Source organism: Hypanus sabinus, chromosome 9 (assembly GCF_030144855.1).
Source record: "Hypanus sabinus isolate sHypSab1 chromosome 9, sHypSab1.hap1, whole genome shotgun sequence".
NCBI lineage: Eukaryota > Metazoa > Chordata > Chondrichthyes > Myliobatiformes > Dasyatidae > Hypanus > Hypanus sabinus.
Window position 1 is genome coordinate 23461036 of NC_082714.1, and position 20146 is coordinate 23481181.

General features: G+C 41.4%; 1 protein-coding gene across 14 annotated transcripts in view; it reads left to right on the forward strand.

Annotated features, from left to right (window-relative positions):
- mfsd1l (major facilitator superfamily domain containing 1-like) overlaps positions 1-20146 on the forward strand; it is a 50664-nt gene that overhangs the window by 5324 nt on the left and 25194 nt on the right. For 11 of the 14 annotated variants that reach the window (XR_009513897.1, XR_009513900.1, XR_009513899.1 and 8 more), the window contains exons 2-8: positions 2587-2687; positions 10184-10293; positions 11989-12044; positions 14114-14257; positions 16282-16440; positions 18703-18818; positions 20037-20137. Coding sequence is in view for 8 of the 14 variants with exons in the window: in XM_059979268.1 (XP_059835251.1) it covers positions 2587-2687; positions 10184-10293; positions 11989-12044; positions 14114-14257; positions 16282-16440; positions 18703-18818; positions 20037-20137 (787 nt within the window). In the remaining 6 variants the exon portion in view is untranslated. Of the gene's footprint in view, positions 1-2586; positions 2688-8726; positions 8794-10183; positions 10294-11988; positions 12045-14113; positions 14258-16281; positions 16441-18702; positions 18819-20036; positions 20138-20146 lie in introns of those variants that run through there. The other 3 variants (XM_059979273.1, XM_059979269.1, XM_059979274.1) reach the window with 3 other exon arrangements.

A 20146-nucleotide genomic window follows, 5' to 3' on the forward strand; every position in this document is an offset into this window, starting at 1 on the left:
TTGACAAATGCCTGAAGTTCATGGGTCCGAGCAAGGAAGCTGCGAGCATTACACAATGAGGGGAAGCTGAATGCAAAGAGAACCGACCCGTCACGACTCCTCTCCCCACTGACGGGTATCCTATTTTACTCTACGGTTGAGACAAGACGCTCAGAAATGTCCTGGATCACCTTAATAGACTTGGTGTACTACATATACCTGTCTGGACACGCCCCCCGCTGACTGCTCCTGTGGCTCCTCTCACAGACCCCGGTATAAAGGCAATTGGAGGCACAGACCCTTCCTCAGTCTCCAGGATGTGTGGTGGTCACTTGCTGCTTGTACTTTCTTCCAGCCAATAAAAGCCTACCTTAACCCACGTCTCAGAGTTATTGATGGTGCATCAATTGAGACAGAAACCTGTTCTCCTGTGTCGGTCCCGTTTCTTCTGAGATAAGCGCATGCGTCCCACTTGCTGGGCGCTGGGTAATCGGGGAGAAGGTGAAGAAACACTGTGATCAGGCGGCGAGTGGGAAGCTTGAGACATTCTTACCCTGCGCCACTCAGCTGCCCGGTCGTCAACTCGAATAGCCAGATTACTCAGGACATCCAGACTATCCTGCTCGTCATGAACAGCGACCTCGTGTCGGACCCCTGTGGTCTGTCCGCGACTGAAGGCATTGATGAGAGATCTGTCGTTCCATCCCGTCATTCCAGCAAGCATGACTGCATAAGCCCTCATCGTCCCTCTGCCTTGGTGCAGGTCCAGGAGACTCTCCTTATCTCTGCAAATAAATGTTGAAAGGATTAGGCTGCAGGATATCATTGCACCCGTAAAGCATTGAACAATCAGAGTGTTGGTCCATCGAGGAGATTTACCATCAACGCCAGTTTTTCTACCTTATCACCAAAACATCCAATGTGGGCTTGGAATGTCAGCTCACACTGGTGATAAAAGTTCTGCCCCATTCGGGGTCACGGGAGTATCTGCCCACTGGTGGTCTGAACGCGAGAGTCAGTGGTGGTTCTAGTGCTATGTTAATCATCTCAATCTGATGAATTTATAATCGCAATTTAGGCTTTTACAAACTATCCCAGTATAAAATACCTGTGGATTCTCCACTTAATTGCTTGAGATTCTAGAGAATTTTCATTACATACTAAGGTGTTCACCAATCAAACTTTCTAGCATCTAAAGGAACTACATTTATGAAGATTGATTGTAATCTCCTTAATTACAGTGATGAAGTAAATATTTAGTAATGTGTGTTTATGATGCACAGATTTCTGCTCTCTGGTAATGCAAATGACAATGTTTATTTACTACTTTGTATAATTTTAATTAAGGACAGCTTTCTGGTTTCACCTTCGTAAAAATTCTTTGTTGTGATTGACTCTCAGCTAGCAGCTGGATTCCAGAGAATTAAGACCTGTCAGAAAGAGATTAGTAATATTTTTATGGGGTGGATTTTATTTCCCATTTGAGCATGGAGTGTTGATGCATTCCCAATAATTGAAGATCTGAACTGTTGTGTTAGATTAAGGGAAAGACAACAATTGAATTCTGATTCTGAAAGGCCCGATCATAACATTGTTGGTGTTGCAAATATACACTTTTGTCTCACAGCACTATAAAATCATAGTTCGCATTCTTTTCAAATGCTAAGGAAAAATTATTCCATGTGCGAGAAATAATGCATTTGCAAAGGAAAACTACTGGAGAAAATCAGCTAGTCAAGCAGCATATGTGGAAAAGGAAAGCAGTTAAACTTTCAGATTAGCAACGATTCCTGAGAACTAGGGAAGAATGGAGAGGTGTCAGTTTTGAAAGCAGAGTTCTGGGGGAAAACTGAGTTACAAGACAAAGGAAGATATGGAATTTGTTTGAGACAGATCAGGTAATAAACAGTGTGAGTAGTAATAGCACTTTTAAATATTACTACTGGTTTATAAAGCACTGAATGGTCTAGGGCCAAAATACATCTCTAATCTCTAGTTCCATTCTGAACCATCCCGAGCTCCCAGGTCATCTTTCTTTACCGTCTCCAAGGTCAAAACTCAACACGATCAAGCAGCTTTTAGTTACAATGCTCCAGATATCTGGAATAACCTTACAGAGGATCTGAAGACTGTCCCAACATTAAGCTCTTTAAATCGAGGCTTCAAGCTTTCTTCTCTCTGTAAGCTTTTAATTAGAATATCCTGCTATGTAACTTCTATTATTTTTGAAATATATTTATCAAATCTATTTTTGTGTGATTTTATTCTTTCTATTCTCTGAAAGTTGATGTTTGACTTTTATATCTTGTTGTTTGTAAAGAACTTTGAACTGCCTTGTGTTTGAAAAGTGCTATAAAATAAACTTGCCCCTACGGACACATGATAAGAAGAGGGCAAATAGCTGGAAGGTTAGTACTTATTTCAGAAAACTCTTTAGTGCCTAGATGGTAGATAAGAACTTACTGAGTTTTTCCAGCATTTTCTGTAAGTGTTTTGTTTTTGTTTACCGAGGAACAAGTTTAATTTTTGAATAACTGTTAATAAAATGTTAATATTAATATTCCTTCTCTTCATTCTGAATCTTCTTACACATCCTTCCCACTTAAGCCTATTACAGATTCTTGTTACTATTCTTCAACTGTCTGCCAGGGTTTGCTTCCTGCTTCTACTTTGGAATTCCCAGTGTGCTTCAGGACAAGTTCCAGGGGGTGAGTACTGAAATGCCCAATGCAGTAGTATGTAAATATCCAGTTTCTGCCAGTAATTTGCCTATGTTGGAATCCTGTGTATTTGTCCAAGGCACAACACTGTCTTGCCTTTTGTATCTAGTATTCTGCAACTTGCTCTGAAATATTCAGAGCAAGAAGTCACACAACAAGTGTGAGTGGACTGTGTTAGACTAGTCAGGCTTTGGCTCAAGAAGCTTAATCAAGAACAATCTTGGGCAAGCAGAGGCAGAGGTTTTAAGTAAGTTTCTCGGAAGTTGCTTTTCCTTTTGTTAATGCATAGCTAGTTTTGCTGAGGATGGGTCCAGAGTTAGTGGTGTGCTCCTAGTGTGAGATGTGTGAACTCTGGGAGATCTCCATTCTCCCTGATAACTACATCTGCACAAAGTGCACCGAGCTCTAGCTGGATGACCTTCGGCTCATACGACAAAATGAGGAGGTGATAGATAGAAGCTACAGGGTGGTAGTCATCCTAAGTTATGAGGCAAGTTCCTGGGTGATTGTCATGGGAGGCAAAGGAAAAAGGCAGAGAGTGCAGAGTATCACTGAGGACGTTTCCCTCAATAATAAGTATACCACTTTAGATACTGTTCAGGAACAACCTCTCAGGGGAACACTGTGGTGGCCTGATCTCTGGTACTGAGTCTGTCTCTGTGGCTCAGAAGAGGAAGGGAAGGGGTGAGAGGAGTGCAGATGGGATTCCATAAGGAGCAGACAGCAGACTCTGTGGACAGGAAAGAGACACCCGGATAGTAAATTGCCTCCCAGGTGCCAGGATCAGGAATATCTCAGATCGGGTCCACAACGTTCAACAGTGGGAGACTGAAGAGCTGAAAGTCATGGCGCATATTGGTACCAAAGACATATGAAGGAAAAGGGATGATGTCCTGAAGGGAGAATCTAGGGAGTTAGGTAGAAAGCTGAAAAGCAGGAGCTTGAGGATAGTAATCTCTGGACTGCTGCCTGTATCATGCATCATTGAGGCTAAGAATAGAATGATTTGGCACCTCAATGCATAGCTAAAGAGTTTGTGCAAAGGGTAGGGTTTCAGATTTCTGGATCATTGGGATCTCTTCTGGTATAAATATGACCTGCATACAAATGACAGGTGACACCTGAACTTGAGAGGGACCAATATCCTTGCGGGCAGGTTTGCCTGAGCTGCAGGGTAGGGTTTAAACTAATCTGGTAGGGGGTTAGAGACTAGAATGATAGGGCTGAGGGTGGGGCAGTTGATATACAACTCGATGCAGTGTGTACTGTAACTGTCAGGAAGGACAGGCAGATGATAGGGCAGAATTGTAGTGAGTAGGATGAGTTAAAGTGTAACAGAGGGCGAAAATCAGACGGTGATGGATACAGGACTGAAGGTTTGAACGCACGCAATATATGGAATTAGGTAGATGATCTTGTAGTGCAGTTGGAGGTTGGCACGAATGAGGTTGTGGACATCACTGAGTCATGGATGAAAGAAGATCATAGTTGGGAATTTAACATCCAAGAATACATATTGTATTGAAAGGACAGTCAGGTAGGCAGAGTGGGTGGGGTAGGTCTATTGATAAAAATGAAATCAAATCCTTAGGTGACATAGGATTGGAAGGTGTAGAATCCTTGTGGGTATATTAGCCACCTTGTGGCTAAGCAGTTGGTGTAAGAGGGAGGGCTTCATGTTTCTGAACAATTGGGCCTTGTTCAAGGGAAAGTGGGAACTGTTCTGGCGGGACAGGTTGCACCTGAACTGGAGGGGGACTAATATTCTTGCGGGAAGGTTAGCTAGTGCTGCTCCGGGGGTGGGGGGGGGGTTTAAACTAGATTTGCAGGGGGAGGGGAACCAGAGCAGATAGTGAGGCGAAGGAGGATAAAAGTCATGCAAGAACAGCAAGTATAGTGCATGGAGTAAAGCCAGATCTAACATATAAACAGGATTTGAGGAAAGAGAAGCAGATTAAAGGGTGTAAAGCTAGTAAGGTAGAAGGGATAAAGTGCATGTACTTCAATGCAAGAAGCATCAGGAACAAAGGTGATGAACTGAGAGCTTGGATACATACATGAAATTATGATGTAGTGACCATTACAGAGACTTGGCTGGCACCAGGGCAAGAATGGATTCTCAATATTCCCGGATTTCAGTGCTTTAAAAGGGGTAGAGGGGGGAAAGGGAAGGAGCGGTGGCATTACTGGTCAGGGATACTATTACAGCTACAGAAAGGGTGGGTAACATAGCAGGATCCTCTTTTGAGTCAGTATGGGTGGAAGTCAGGAACAGGAAGGGAGCAGTTCTCTATTGGGACTATTCTGTAGGCCTCTTGGCAGCAGCAGAGACACTGAAGAGCAGATTAGGAGGCAGATTTTGGAAAGGTACAAAAATAACAGGGTTGTTATCATGGGTGACTTTAACTTCCCTAATATTGATTGTCACCTGATTAGTTCCAATGGTTTAGATGGGGCAGAGTTTGTTAAGTGTGTCCAGGATGAGCTCCTGTCACAGTATGTTGACAGGCTGACTAGGGGGAATGCCATACTGGATCTAGTATTAGGTAACGAACTGGGTCAGGTCACAGATCTCTCAATGGGTGAGCATCTAGGAGACAGTGACCACTTCTCCCTGGCCTTTAGCATTATCATGGAAAAGTTTAGAATCAGAGAGGACATGAACCTTTTTAATTGGGGAAGGGCAAATTATAAGGCTATAAGGCTAGAACTTGTGGGTGTGAATTGGGATGATGTTTTTGCAGGTAAATGTACTATGGACATGTGGTCGATGTTTAGGGATCTCTTGCAGGATGTTAGGGATAAATTTGTCCCATTGAGGAAGATAGAGTATGGTGGGGTGAAGGAACCATGGGTGTCAAGTAAGGTGGAAAATCTAGTCATGTGGAAGAAGGCAGCATACATGAATTTTAGGAAGCAAGGATCAGATGGGGCTATTGAGGAATATAGGATAGCAAGAAAGGAGCTTAAGAAGGGGCTGGGGGAGCAAGAAGAGGGCATGAGAAGGTTTTGGCGAGTAGGTTAAAGGAAAACCCCAAAGCATTCTTCAATTATGTGAAGAACAAAAGGAGTGAAGGTAGGACCAATTAGAGATAAAGTTGGGAAGATGTGCCTGGAGGCTGTGGAGGTGAGCGAGGTCCTCAATAAATACTTCTCTTCAGATTTCACCAATGAGATGGAACTTGATGACAGTGAGGACAATATGAGTGAGGTTGAAGTTCTGGAGCATGTTGTTATCAAGGGAGAGGAAGTGTCGGAGTTGTTAAAATACATTAGGATGGATAAGTCCCCGGGGCCTGACGGAATATTCCCCAGGCTGCTCCATGAGGCGAGGGAAGAGATTGCTGAGCCTCTGGCTAGGATCTTTATGTCCTCATTGTCCACGGGAATGGTACCGGAGGATTGGAGGGAGGTGAATGTTGTCCCCTTGTTCAAGAAAGGTGGTAGGGATAGTCCGGTTAATTATACACCAGTGAGCCTTACGTCTGTGGTGGGAAAGTTGTTGGAAAAGTTTCTTAGAGATAGGATCTATGGGCATTTAGAGAATCATGGTCTGATCAGGGGCAGTCATTGTGGCTTTGTGAAGGGCAGATCATGTCTAACACACCTGTTAAAGTTCTTTGAGGAGGTGACCAGTCATATAGATGAGGGTAGTGCCGTGGATGTGATCTATATAGATTTTAGTAAGGCATTTGATAAGGTTCCACAGGGTAGGCTTATTCAGCAAGTCAGAAGGCATGGGATCCAGGGAAGTTTGGCCAGGTGGATTCAGAATTGTCTTGTCTGCAGAAGGCAGAGGGTCGTGGTGGAGGGAGTACATTCGGATTGGAGGGTTGTGACTAGTGGTGTCCCACAAGGATTGGTTCTGGGACCCCTACTTTTCATGATTTTTATTAATGACCTGGATGTGAGGGGTAAAAGGGTGGGTTGGCAAGTTTGCAGATGACACAAAGGTTGGTGGTGTTGTGGATAGTGTAGAGGATTGTTGAAGATTGCAGATGCAAGTGGCAGATGGAGTTCAACCCAGAGAAGTGTGAGGTAGTACACTTTGGAAGGACAAACTCCAAGGTAGAGTACAAAGTAAAGTGTAGGATACTTGGTAGTGTGGAGGAGCAGAGGGATCTGGGGGTACATGTCCACAGATCCCTGAAAGTTGCCTCATGGGTAGATAGGGTAGTAAAGAAAGCTAATGGGGTGTTAGCTTTCATAAGTCAAGGGATAGAGTTTAAGAGTCATGAGGTAATGATTCAGCTCTCATTAGGGCACACTTGGAGTACTGTGTCCAGTTCTGGTTGCCTCACTATAAGAAGGATGTGGAAGCATTGAAAAGGGTACAGAGGAGACATACCAGGATGCTGCCTGTTTTAGAGAGTATGCATTATGATCAGAGATTAAGGGAGCTAGGGCTTTACTCTCTGGAGAGAAGGATGATGAGAGGAGACATGATAGAGGTATACAAGATATTAAGAGGAATAGATAGAGTGGACAGCCAGCACCTCTTCCCCAGGGCACCACTGCTCAATACAAGAGGACATGGCTTTAAGGTAAGGGGTGGGAATTTCAAGGAGGATATTAGAGGAGGGTTTTTTACTCAGAGATTGGTTGGTGCGTGGAATGCACTGCCTGAGTCTGTGGTGGAGGCAGATACACTAGTAAAATTTAAGCAACTACTAGATAGGTATATGGAGGAATTTAAGGTGGGGGGATATATGGGAGGCAGGATTTAAGGGTTAGCACAACATTGTGCGCTGAAGAGCCTGTATTGTGCTGTACTATTCTATGTTCTATACTTAAGAAACTGCACATATGAAAAGACTCTGATGGAGTTATATACAGGCCTCCAAACAGTAGCCAGGATGTGGGCTACAAATTACAATGGGAGATTTAAAAAAAAGGCATTGATGCAATAGTCATGGAGAATTTCATGGCGGGCGGCAAAGAGTGGGAACAAAGAGGAATTTTCTGGTTGGCTGCCAGTGATTTGTGATGTGCCGCAGGTTCAGCCTCTTATCTCGTATGTCAATGATTTTGATGAAGGAATTGGTGGCTTTGTGGCCAAGTTTACTCACCATATGAAGATAGGTAGAGGGGCATGTAGTGTTGAGGAACCAGGGAATCTGCTTTAGGATATGGACAGCTTGGAAAATGTGCAAAGAAGTGGAGGATGAAATATAATATAGGGATGTGCACTGTCATGCACTTTGGTAGAAGGAATAAAGGTATGGACTATTTTTTAATTGGGAGAAACTTCAAAAATCAGAGGTGCAAAGGGATTTGGAAGTCTTGCAGGTTAAGTTGGTGGTAAGGGACACAATGTTAGTATTTGTTTCGAGAGACTAGGATGCAAAAGTAAGGATATAATGCTGAGGCTTCATAAGACACTGGTCAGAGAGCATTTGGAGTATTGTGAACAGTTTTGGGCCCATAATCTAAGAAAGAATGTGCTAGTATTGGAGAAGGTCCAGGGGAGGTTCACAGAAATTATCTCAGTAATGAAAAGGTTAACGTGTGAGGATTGTTTGATGTCCCTGGGACTGTTATCGCTGGATTTAGAAGAATGAGGAGAGATCTCATTGAAACCTGTCAAATATTGAAAAACCTTTATAGAGTGGATATGGAGAGAAATTTTCCTTTCGTGGAGGTGTCTGGGAACAGGGGACACAGTCTCAGAATAGAGGATGTCCATTTAGAACAGAGATGAAGAAAAATTTCTTCAGCCAGAGGGTGGTGAATCTGTGGATTTGTTGTGACGGATGATTGTGCAAATGCAGGGAAGAATTATATCACTCAGAGTGATTAATGCTTGGAATGACCCACTGGCTGAGATGGTAAGACTTGGGTTGATCAAATTGCATGGTATGCTATTGATGTTGCCAACTATGAGATGTGACCAATTTACTCTGTTACTGCTTTGCATCTCATTTGAAACTGCACAGACTGAAATTCTGTAACAGCCTTTGGAGGCTCATTGTATACTTTCAGGTAGTTCTTTGGGATTAAGGATGATGAGCATTCTCTCTCCTTCAGTGTTGACCAATGAGGCCAATATGGGAACCTTGGTCCCTTCCACAAATGGAGGTGGCTCATGGAGCAGGTGGGTGGGTAGTTTGTGAAGTGATACACTCCTTCCATATCTTGTGCTGGACTGTTTTGTGCTCCGCATGTATAGTTTCAAGGTTCTTTAAACCATCCCAAGTGGTTGTTCTCCACTTTGGCTTGTCATGAACCAGAGATTGAATGCCAGGGATATTTGAATGCAAGAGGGTACTAATGTTAACTTGCATAGCCTGACATGGAATTCGGAGAGTTTCATGAAATTAGGTTTTCCATAACATGATTTCCTGTTCTAGTAGCCCAGAAGCAGAGATCTGTGCTCCCATGTTTTATGCAGGGTATGAAGTATTAATCTCCAAATACTTCTTTCCTCAATAAACCAAAGGTTGAAAAAAAAGCTTTAAAGATGCGGGTTTATTCTATCATCAGTGCCTGGTTTTGCAGATAGGAACTTCTGAAATTTGTAAGCGTTTTATATAGTTTCCAAGGCCTTACTATAATATTTTATTGTCCAAGGACAGTGAGATACAGTAGAGATCAATTGAGATAAGAGTATACAAGAGCATAACACTAACATAGTCTCCATACAATAGTTTGATTAGTGAGGTTTAGATGATCTTGGGTCTAAAATGTAGTCACCATGGGTTGAATGGTTTCACATTGATTCTAAAGGTTTGGTCCACACATGTAGGGAAGCTAATTGGAATTGAGGTGAAACATTGCAACAAGAAATATTGAGAAAAGCATCAACAAGTTTGTTTGACACTCGTGTTCATTGAGATTGTTTTGTTGTTAGCACTTTGGCTTGTGCCATGACTTGCATTCTATTGTCGAGCAAATGCAAAATGCAAGTGTATTTCTGTGGACATCTGAATTTGAGGAGTCTGCTTCACATTCCCTCTTGATTGATAGTCAAAGGTTTAGTGGGGTAATCGAAGAACAAGTGGCTAGTATTGATTCCGGCTATTTTTATTGGTGTTGTCATTAGATACTTCTAGAACGAGAAGAATCCACACTGTTTTGGGGAGCAGCTCTTTGGTCATATCTCTGTCAACAAGTATCAGAAAATTTACTGATTTGTATTGTAATTAAAAAACCCAGTATTAAAAGCAAAAGGTTACAAAGTAAACTATTCACATTATCAGATAGCCTTTCCCTTACCCATTTAGTGTCAATTTAATGTAAGTTTATCTTCTAGACCTTTAGCGCCTTTTAATGATTTCATTTATTTCTTTTGGTTTGATGCTGGTAAATTTACAACTGAAATTCTGTGTGTAAAGCCAATGAGCTTGAGGATTTAATGATGATGTATTGATACTGGTCACAAATCCTGAATGGATAAGCAACATGGTTATGAAAAGTTTAAAATTATTGGATACATTTCGATCTGTTGTCTCTGCCTGACTGTGTTGTGACCTGTGCCTTTCCAGAATATCACTTGTTTTAATTCTACCATGACTAATGGGACAGCAGACTGTGTGGAAGGATTGGGAATGACCTCAGAGCAGTTCAACCTTCTCTTTGCTACCTATGCATGGACGTAAGTAAATATTTAACAGAATATACTCTTCCATAATGCCCTCTTCATTTTTACTCTGTTCCTATGCTTTGAACTTGGTAGTAAATTTCTGTGCAGACCTATATTCCCACCTGCTCCCTTTCAAAATCATCAGTAAGTTAGCCTAGATATCAATAGTCTAGTCAAACCAGAAATGGTGTATGGTAATCTTAGTGAATTCCATTTAACACCACAGGGGGTTCTATGTAAAGGGCTTATTTGTGGAATTTTTTGTTATATAACTTTTCAGACTGTTTTTCTTGCACCTTCTCTCTGAAACATCTTTATTTTATTTTGGAGATAAAGCACGGTAACTGGCTCTTCCAACCCAATGAGCCAATGCCACTCAATTACACCCTTTTGACCAATTAACTGAAGAAGGAGGGGGAAGAGGCCCCATGAAGAAGGTTAAAGGGCCTCTTTCCATGAAGACTACCCAGCCCCTTGGTATGAACATCGAATTCTCCAACTTCCGATAATTCCCTTCCTCTCCCTTCCCCCATCCCACTTTCACTCTGTCTCCTCTTCTAGCTGCCTATCACCTCTCTCACGATTCTGCCTTCTTCTACTACCCATAGTGCTTTCCTCTTTCACTCGGTCTTCACCTCTCCAGTCTATCCCCTCCCTGATTCCCCTCCCCCACCCCTTTGATTAGTTTTCCACCCTCCCACCACCTTCTTTATGGGGCCCCTGCCCCCTCCTTCTTCAGTCCTGACGAAGGGTCTCAGCCCGAAACTTTGACTACTCATTTCCACAGAGTTCATCCGGCTTTTGTACGTGTTGATTTGACCACAGCATCTGCAGTGTACTTTGTGTTCTCAATTAGTTTTTGTCTTCTTCTACAAGGACAGTCTATATACCCTGTTGTCATAGAGCCTTGGAGCTTGGAAAGAGGCTCTTTAACCCATCTAGTCCAAGCCCATTTAAACTAGTACCACTTTCCATTTTTGGCCCAAATCCTGCTGAACCGTTCCCATCCATGTAATCATCCAGGTATATTTTACATGGTGTTAATGTATGTTTCCTTTGGCAACTCCTTCTATGTGTGAACCACCCTCTGGTGTACAAAAACATTGTATCTCAGGTTACTATTAAATCTTTTCTCTCTTCTTATATCCACGCATTCTAGTTCTTAATTCACCAACCCTGGATAGAAGACATCCTATTTATGCCCCTCTTTGCAAATAATCTAGGGTTTTCTGCTTGTAATGCTTATGTATATATCTCAAACTAGGAGAATCTTCTGGAAGAACGTGTTGTGAAACCTTTTTAACCGCTATCTAAGGCTTAGTTTCCGCCATTATAATAAGGAGCTCTAGTTTTGAGTGAATCCAATTGTACATCTGAGAATGACACCTTTGTGTTCAATTGGCACAAAAATATACCATTGTAAGGCATTTAAATTATGGCATACTACTAAGATGGCAGGGATGGAAATAGTTCTCAGTCAAAGGTGCAGAAAGGAGGATGTGCTGGAGTTCATTCCAGCATTAATACCTTAAAAGGCACAAAGTTCTTGAATACACCAGACACAAGAGTCTACGGATGCTGTATTCTGGAGCATTGCTGGAGGAGCTCAGCAGCTCTGGCTGCATCCATTGTCGGAAATGTACTGTTAACATTTTAGTTGAGGGCCTCATCATTCATTTTCATTTATTTACTTCATCTCTCCTCTAGAAATGCTGTGGTGGTGATACTGGCTGGGTTCTTCACAGACAAGCTGGGAAATTGCAGTGAGTATGAGGAACAGTATGAATTTAAACAAAGAGGTCCTCAGCACAGTAATAAAGCCTCCTTCCGCACCTTCTGCAGAATGTGTATCTTGTTTATGTGAATGCTGACTGCATTAGTGCATTGGCAGTTGTATGTCATGTTTGATCAGTTGTGTAGTGAATTAGATGTTATGTAAAATTGTACAGTTAAGACACTAGTTAAGATTGACATTAATAAACACGATCAGAAACTACAAGCATGAGATATGTCTGTATGCACATAATTAAGAACCATCGGGTTCAACAACTCCTAACCACATTGATGCACCATCAATAACTCACACTGAGACATAAGGCGGGATATCGGCTTTTATTGACTGGAAGAAGGAACCAGGAGTGAGTGTCCATCATACTATGTTCTGGAGACTGAGGCCGAGCGTCAGGCCTCAGATCGCCTTTATACAGGGGCCTGTGGGAGGAGCCACAGGAGCAGTCAGCAGGGGGCATGTCCAGACAGGCACATAGTTCACCACACACATGAGCTAATTGACTTCAGTGGAGCTGAACTTTGGATGCAATGCCCAGTACACAAATGCCTGAATGGTACATTTGTAGAATATTAATATATACTTCTAAGTACTTTGGGAGTTTACATCGCTTAGTTTCTAAACAAAATGAGCTATATTTCCAGGTACAGGTATAAATCAAATTATCAGTACAGATTTGAGATTTTCTCAGGGGACATTAAAAATTTTTCCTGTAGTGTAAATGGACGGATAAATTGCCATTTTTACAAGCAACAGTGACTTCAGGTGAAAACTTACTACAGATAACAAATCAACTTATGAATGATTCACAAAAAATGTTAAAATGAATCCCAAAAGATACTGCCTTATTACTTTTAGTTGAATGATTTAATCAACCATGTTGTTTTATGGTGTATGCTTTATTATTAAAGAAGGATGTTGTTGAACTTTAACAGGGTTTTACAGCCTCTCCTCATAACCTCTTGTGTGTTGGTGCTATTAGGTTCCAAAGGCATTTTCTGAAGGTGTTAAATCATTTCAGAAGCAATGATCCCTCAGCACTGAGCACACTGTTGTATCAGGTATGCTCAAGTGGCCTCGAGGCCAAGTTAAGAGAAGGGGCAGGGCACATTATCGACTCCATTTCTTGCCGAGTTTTCTTCCTTTCCTCATGACAGCTCAGTGCTTAGTAGAACACTTTACTGTGCTGGTGATCCAGGTTCAATTCCCGTTGCTGCCCATAAGGAGTTTCTATGTTCTCCCTGTGACCACATTGGTTTCCACTGGTTTCCTCCCACAGTCCAAAGATGCACCCGTTGGTAAGTTAACTGGTCATTGTAAATTGTCCCGTGATTAGGTTAGGATTAAATTGGGGGATTTCTGGGTGGCACAGCTTGAAGGGACGGGAGGGCCTATTCCGCACTGTATCTAAATAAATAAATTCTTAAAATGAATTATTCACTAATGTTGAATTTTAGTAAACCAAACTAGCATGCTTATGAGAGAAAGGAGGAAAGCATAACAATATTGAAACTATACGTAAAGTTCAGCTAAGACAAATAAAATGTCCAAATCCTTTATTCCAGAGTCAATTGAATGAATGTGTACAACATTAACCAGAATTGGTATGAAAAATCTGCTTTTTTTTCCAAATTAGGTTGGAGATCAAGAAAAGGCCCACCATTATTTTAAAAATGATTTAGGAAAAGGCTTTTCAATAAATAGTAAATGAATGAAATAATCTCCCAACACTTAAAAAAAACCCAGTTGTTCAGGAATATGTGTTGATTGATTGTAGTTTTTAAACATTGTTTGCTTCAATTATTTGTATGACTTGTGTTTTCTTTCCTTTCACTTGCATTTCAGTTATTGGTCTTTTATTTTTTCCTCTTTAATTGGGTTCTTTCAGGTTTCTGGCTACCCGTAAACAAACAAATCTCAAGATTGTATAATTTATAAATTCTTTGAGAATAAATGTACTTTGAATTTTTGAAACTTGAATAACGAAATAAATCCTCTGAGATGTTCTTTTGTTGAAACAGTTTTATTTGTTTTCCCCTGTAGTTGGAGTCATCTTCTCCTACTTTATTATTATGCTGGGCTCGGCTACCTTTGCTTTAGGATCCCATTTCAAAGGCACCAGTTACCTACTGCCATTGATGATCATTGGCCAGTTTCTCGCTGGCTCAAGCAGTGGGTCATTCTATCGTAAGTACCAGTTTCAATCTGTTGTTAACAGACTGACAAGGAATGGTCAGTAGCTTAGTACAGATTTTCTGAAGAGTTAAAATTATTCACTCTTTCAGTCCTGCATCTTAATTACTTTTCTTTTGGGTTGATTTTTCCCCTTCCTTCCTAAAGGACTGGATGATAATATGACATCAGTTTTTGAAAAAAAAAATTAGAGCTTGGATATTTGTAGTTTTCCAAGAATATTATAAAGTTTAGAACATTTGAACATGTTTGACACAAACAGGCTATTTGGCCCAACAAAGCTTGCCAAATTCCAATTCACATAGTGTGTTGAAATAACTATCGAGTTGAGATTGGAGAGTCTCTAAGGTACTACTCTCAACTACACAACTAGGTAGTTTGTTCCATATGTCCACAACTTACTGTATAAAGAAATAATCTCTGATGTTAAATCTACATTAACCAGCCTCCACCTATGGCCTTGTGTCCTTGATGATGGATTAATTTTGAAGTAGCAACTGTCATCCATTTTACTTATACCCTTAATGATTTTGAACATTTCTATCATGTCTCCTCTCATTCTATGTCTACTTAGGCTAAAAAGATTTAATTCTTCCAATCTATCTTCATAGCTGTTACGCTGCAGACCTGGAATAAGTCTAGTTGCCCTGCTCTGGACTCTTTCCAGTGCCTTCACATCCCTCACACAATGTGGAGACCAAAATTTTACACAGTATTCAAGGTGTGGCCTCTCAAGTGCCTTATGTAGTTTAAGGAGTATGCCTCTTGACTTGAACGCAACTGATAAATATAGCTCAACATCCTATTAGCCTTCTTAATCACCTCTGTACATTGTTGAGATGTTGATAGCGATGATAGTGTTGATAGTGATGAGTCTACCAGGATGCCCGAATCCTTCAGTGCACTTTCTAACTCAAGACCCACCCCCCATTGTATATTTATATCTACTATTTCTGCTTCATGTATGAAACACTTTACATTTACTTACATTAAATTTCGTTTGCCATTTATCTGCCCACGTTTGGATTTTGTTTAGATCTAACTGTATTGATTCTGTTTGTTGCCTGAATGTTATCAGCCCCTCCCCCTAATTTTCTGTCATCTACAAACCTTACCAGTTTAATTGTTATGTGCTTATCCAAATCATTAATGTAAGTTAAAAATGGTAGTGGCCCCAAAACTGATCCTTGCAGTACCTCAGTTTTAACATCATCTAGGTGTGGAAAAAGATCAACTCACTGTTACTTGTTATTTTCTATTTTTGAGCTAATTCTTCACCCACTCGCACACCTTACACTGAATCCCGACCTCCTGTAAGTTGGAGTACCTTGTCAAAAACCTTCTGAAATACCATGAATGATATCAACTGCTCTATTGTTGTCATAAATTTTAGTTGCCTCCTGATAGAAATCCAACATATTAATAAAACATGATTTCCCCTTTCTGAATCCATGCTGGCTTTCTGCTTACATGCCTGTTTTTATTAACTGCTTTTCCATCTCATTCTTTGTTATTGTTTCCATTATCTTACTTATGATACATGTTAAGCTTACTGGTCTATAGTTACCAAGGTCACCCTTCTTATATACTGGGGCAATATTCACCCATCTCCAGTCTTTTGGGATTTTACCAGTCTTCAATGATTTTTGGAAAAAATACATCTTAGGGGTTTGTATATATAATGACAGACCATCAGATACATGTTGTCTCATACATTTCAGTGTACATTAGTATTTCTGGTAAGGCCAGCATTTACTGCCTACCTTTAATTGTCCTTCAGCAAATGGCTGGAGTTCCAGAGCTCAGAAGAAGTTCATTAAATCCAGATGACCACTCTTCTAAGGACAATAGATACAGGCTTTTCTGGCCAAAGCTTCATTTCCTGCCCACAGAATAAATGCTTAAAATGGTACTTTTTTGCTAATTCTGCCAGATCTAATAAATCTGTTTTTACCCCTTAGCTCTAAATTGAACAGTGCCTTTTCTCACTCACTCTCTATTCTTTTCCACTCTTTCAGTTGTTCAGGACCGTATTATCGCTTTCTGGTTCAAAGATAAGGAGTTGTCGTTGGCCTTTGGGCTGAATTTGGCCTTCTCTCGTCTTGGCAGTGTCCTCAACTATTTATTAACCGAATCTTTTGAATCACGTTTTGGGCTGCAGTGGACTCTTTGGGCAGGTACGGATGAATATGATGAACTTGAAGGCATGGACTTGAAAATTGTACAAAGGAAGTGAAATCAGTCTTGTGCCCTACTATCACCACATTAAATCAGATGACTTGCAAAAGTTTGGGCACCCCTGGTCAAAATTTCTGTTATTGTGAATAGCTAAGCGAGTAAAAGATGAAATGATTTCCAAAACGCATAAGGTTATAGATGACATATTTCTTTTATATTTTAAGCAAGAAAACTTTTTTATTTCCATCTCTTACAGTTTCAAAATAACAAAAAAGGCAAAGGGCCCAAAGCAAAAGTTTGGGCACCCTGCATGGCAGTACTTAGTAAAACCCCTTTTGGCAAGTATCACAGCTTGTAAACGCATTCTGTAGCCAGCTAAGAGTCTTTCAATTCTTGTTTGGGGGATTTTCGCGCATTCTTCCTTGCAAAAGGCTTCTAGTTCTGTGAGATTCTTGGATGACTTTTGCAAAGAATTTAGCTTAAATCTCACTATACCAAGCGTTACAATTTTAATTGAATTAATTTATTTAAATCTATTGGGAATAAAATGTCAAAAATAGAATTAAGTCATCATATTGAAGTAAAACCCTATCTGAGTCACTAATGCCCCTCAGCAACTAAACTGGACTGGTCTATGTGTGACTTCAGACCACAGTGCAATGTGCTTGATTGCTAATAGCCCTCTGAACCACAGATAATACTTATAATCACATGAGCTACAGTGAATCCAGAAGGCATATCCACCACCATGTCAAGGGTAATTGAAATCGACAATAGTCACTGATGTCAATACCACCAATTATGGCATGGTGCTATTTGCAGGGCTTTCCTCTGTAACAGAAGGAAGAGAGTGCCAAGATCATTCATGTCCTTAATTTTACTTTGTTCTGTCCATTCCCACTCGCCTGTGCCCTGCCTCAGCAGCTCTTGGTCAGGGGAAAGGTGCTACGAACTGTCCCTCTACTGATCCTAGCCACCCAGATATTGTAGACAATGAAGCCTGGCAAAGTCTTTCCCAACTCTCAACACTCCCCTGTCACAGTCATTATGGCATGATAGTGTATAAAACTCTACAGTACAGGTGACCCAGGTTTAATTCCTGCTGTTGCCTATAAGAAGTTCCCATGTTCTCACCGTGACTGCATGGATTTCACCTCACAGTCCGAAGCTGCATCATTTTGTAGGTTAATAAGACATCATAAATTGTCCCATGACTAAACTAGGATTAAATTGGGGGATTTAATCCTCCACACCGCTCAGCAATGGAAGTTGGAAGGGCGTACTCTGCAATAAATAAATACATTGAACTCGCTTCCTGGAAAGCACAGTGTGACAGTGTTATAAATGTGTATTTCCCCTGATTAACTTTGATGTTTGATTTTCTTGGATCTCCTGGTGCTAAAAGAATTATTCCCAGTTAGATCACCGTGTGATTTTAGAATGAGGTCAGTGGTTCAGATTTATTCTTTTATATCATCTACAGTAGATTGAAACATATAATGAAGTGTGTCATTTCCATTAACAACCAGCACAGTATTCAGCAGACCAATACAGAATACATCAAAACAGAAGACAGCAATAACAAAACAATAGTAAAACAAGGCCCTTTCTGTCCTCCCACACACCCCCACAGACGGTCCTCCAAACCCAGAACAGGCTGCTGGTCCTCGGGCAGATCCATGGAGAAGGGGTTCTTATTCCCCAGTAGATTCAAAACTTGTAGATCCAGGGCATCGCCAATCAGATTTCAACTTCCGGACTTCCAATCGACCTTCGGGCTTCAATCTTTCATATTGATCTCAGGATTTGCCAAAGACAGGATCCTGAACTCCGGGCCTGGTCACCAAGTCGTGTATCTAGTGGGGCAGCAGCTCTTGTGTCTCCTGCAAGCACACACATGCAATCCCAGGACCCATCCCCTCTGGGAACTAGATGACCTGTTGGGCTACCAGCCCTCAGCCTCACCAGGCCTCATCCACAGTACTTGCTAATCCAACATCTATGTGTGTCCTTCATCACATCCAACAACGGAACCTCTTCAACATGTATGCAGGTACATTTGAGCATTGAGTTGCTGCCACACAATTGGCTGATTAGATGTTTGCATTAATGAGCAAATGTACAGGTGTACCTAGTAAATTGAGTGCAATTGCAAGAGGCTGCAACAGATCTGGCTGCCACTTGTGGGACCACCTCTGATTTCTATCTGTTGCGGTGTATTTTTGTCAGTAATGTGGTTATCATGTTGTTAATTTTCTCAGGAGCTTTGTTGTGTGTTCTTGGCTTTGTCTCAGCCCTCATCGTTGGCATCCTGGACAGAAGTGGGGCACAACAGCTGGGACTTGACGTTGTCCACCAGCAGGAATCCAAAAAAGTGGTGGGTAGATTCAGTGGCTCAGGATTTAACGTTGGAAAAAAATATTGCTTTTGGATAGGGAACAAATATCTTTAGTAATCAACTATTTTGGTGAGTAATCATTGGTCCTTAAAGTAGACATCTGGAAGATGTGTACCAGAAGATCTGGGGAGCATCATCTCTAGCACCCGGACAATCAGTACCGGTGCCCCCCCAGTGATGTGTGTTCTCCCCACTGCTCTTCTCCCTTTACACTAATGACTGCACCTCACAGGATCTATCTGTTAAACTCCTGAAGTTTGCAGACACCACAACTGTCATTGGCCTTATCCGAGACGGTGATGAGTCTGCATACAGACGAGAGGTGGATCGGCTGGCCCTCTGGTGTGATCAGAACAATCTGGAGCTAAATACGCTCAAGACTGTGGAGATGACAGTGGACCTCAGGAGGAGCCCCCCAATACTCCCCCCACTTAATATACTCAATAGTATTGTGTCTGCTGTGGAGACCTTCAGATTTCTGGGTGTCACAATCTCCCAGGACCTGAAGTGGACACCCAATGCGGACATACTTATCAAAAAGGCTCAGCAGAGGTTGTATTTCCTATGTCAACTCAGGAAGTACAACCTGCCTCAGGAGCTGCTTATTCAATTCTATTCAGGAATAATCCAGTCTGTTCTCTGTTCGTCCATCATTGTCTGGTTTGGATCAGCTACCAAACAAGACAAGAATAGACTCCAAAGAACTGTCAGGGCTGTGGAAAGGACTATTGGTGTGAAGCTGCCCTCGATCCAGGACTTAATGCATCTAGAGTCAGGAAGCGAGCAAGCATCTTTATTGTAGACCCATCACACCCTGGATATCACCTGTTCCAACTCCTTCCTTCTGGTAGGTGCTTTAGATCACTGTATGCCAGGACAAAAAGGTACAAGAACAGTTTCTTTCTGCATGCCATCAGTCTTATGAACACTTGAATTTTAGTCTATTAAAAGTCAAGTCCACCTGTACATTCATTGAGGTGGACCTCATTGTATATAGTTTATGATTATTTGCACTATTGTTTTTGTTTGCTTTTAATTCTGTACAGAGAGCTCAGGGAAACCGGCATCAAATTCCCTTTATGTGTCCTCATACTTAGTGATAATAAAGGATTCTGATTCTGATTATTTAGACTGAGAGGGACCTAACTACAGCTTCCCCACAGGGTCTTCTCTAACCTTCCTGTTCTTTCTCCCCAGAGACTAAAGGATATTTGTCATTTGTCTCTCCGCTACTGGCTGCTGGTTCTTACCATCATGTTCTTCTATAATGGATTCTTTCCATTTATTGCTGATGCTACGTAAGTAGA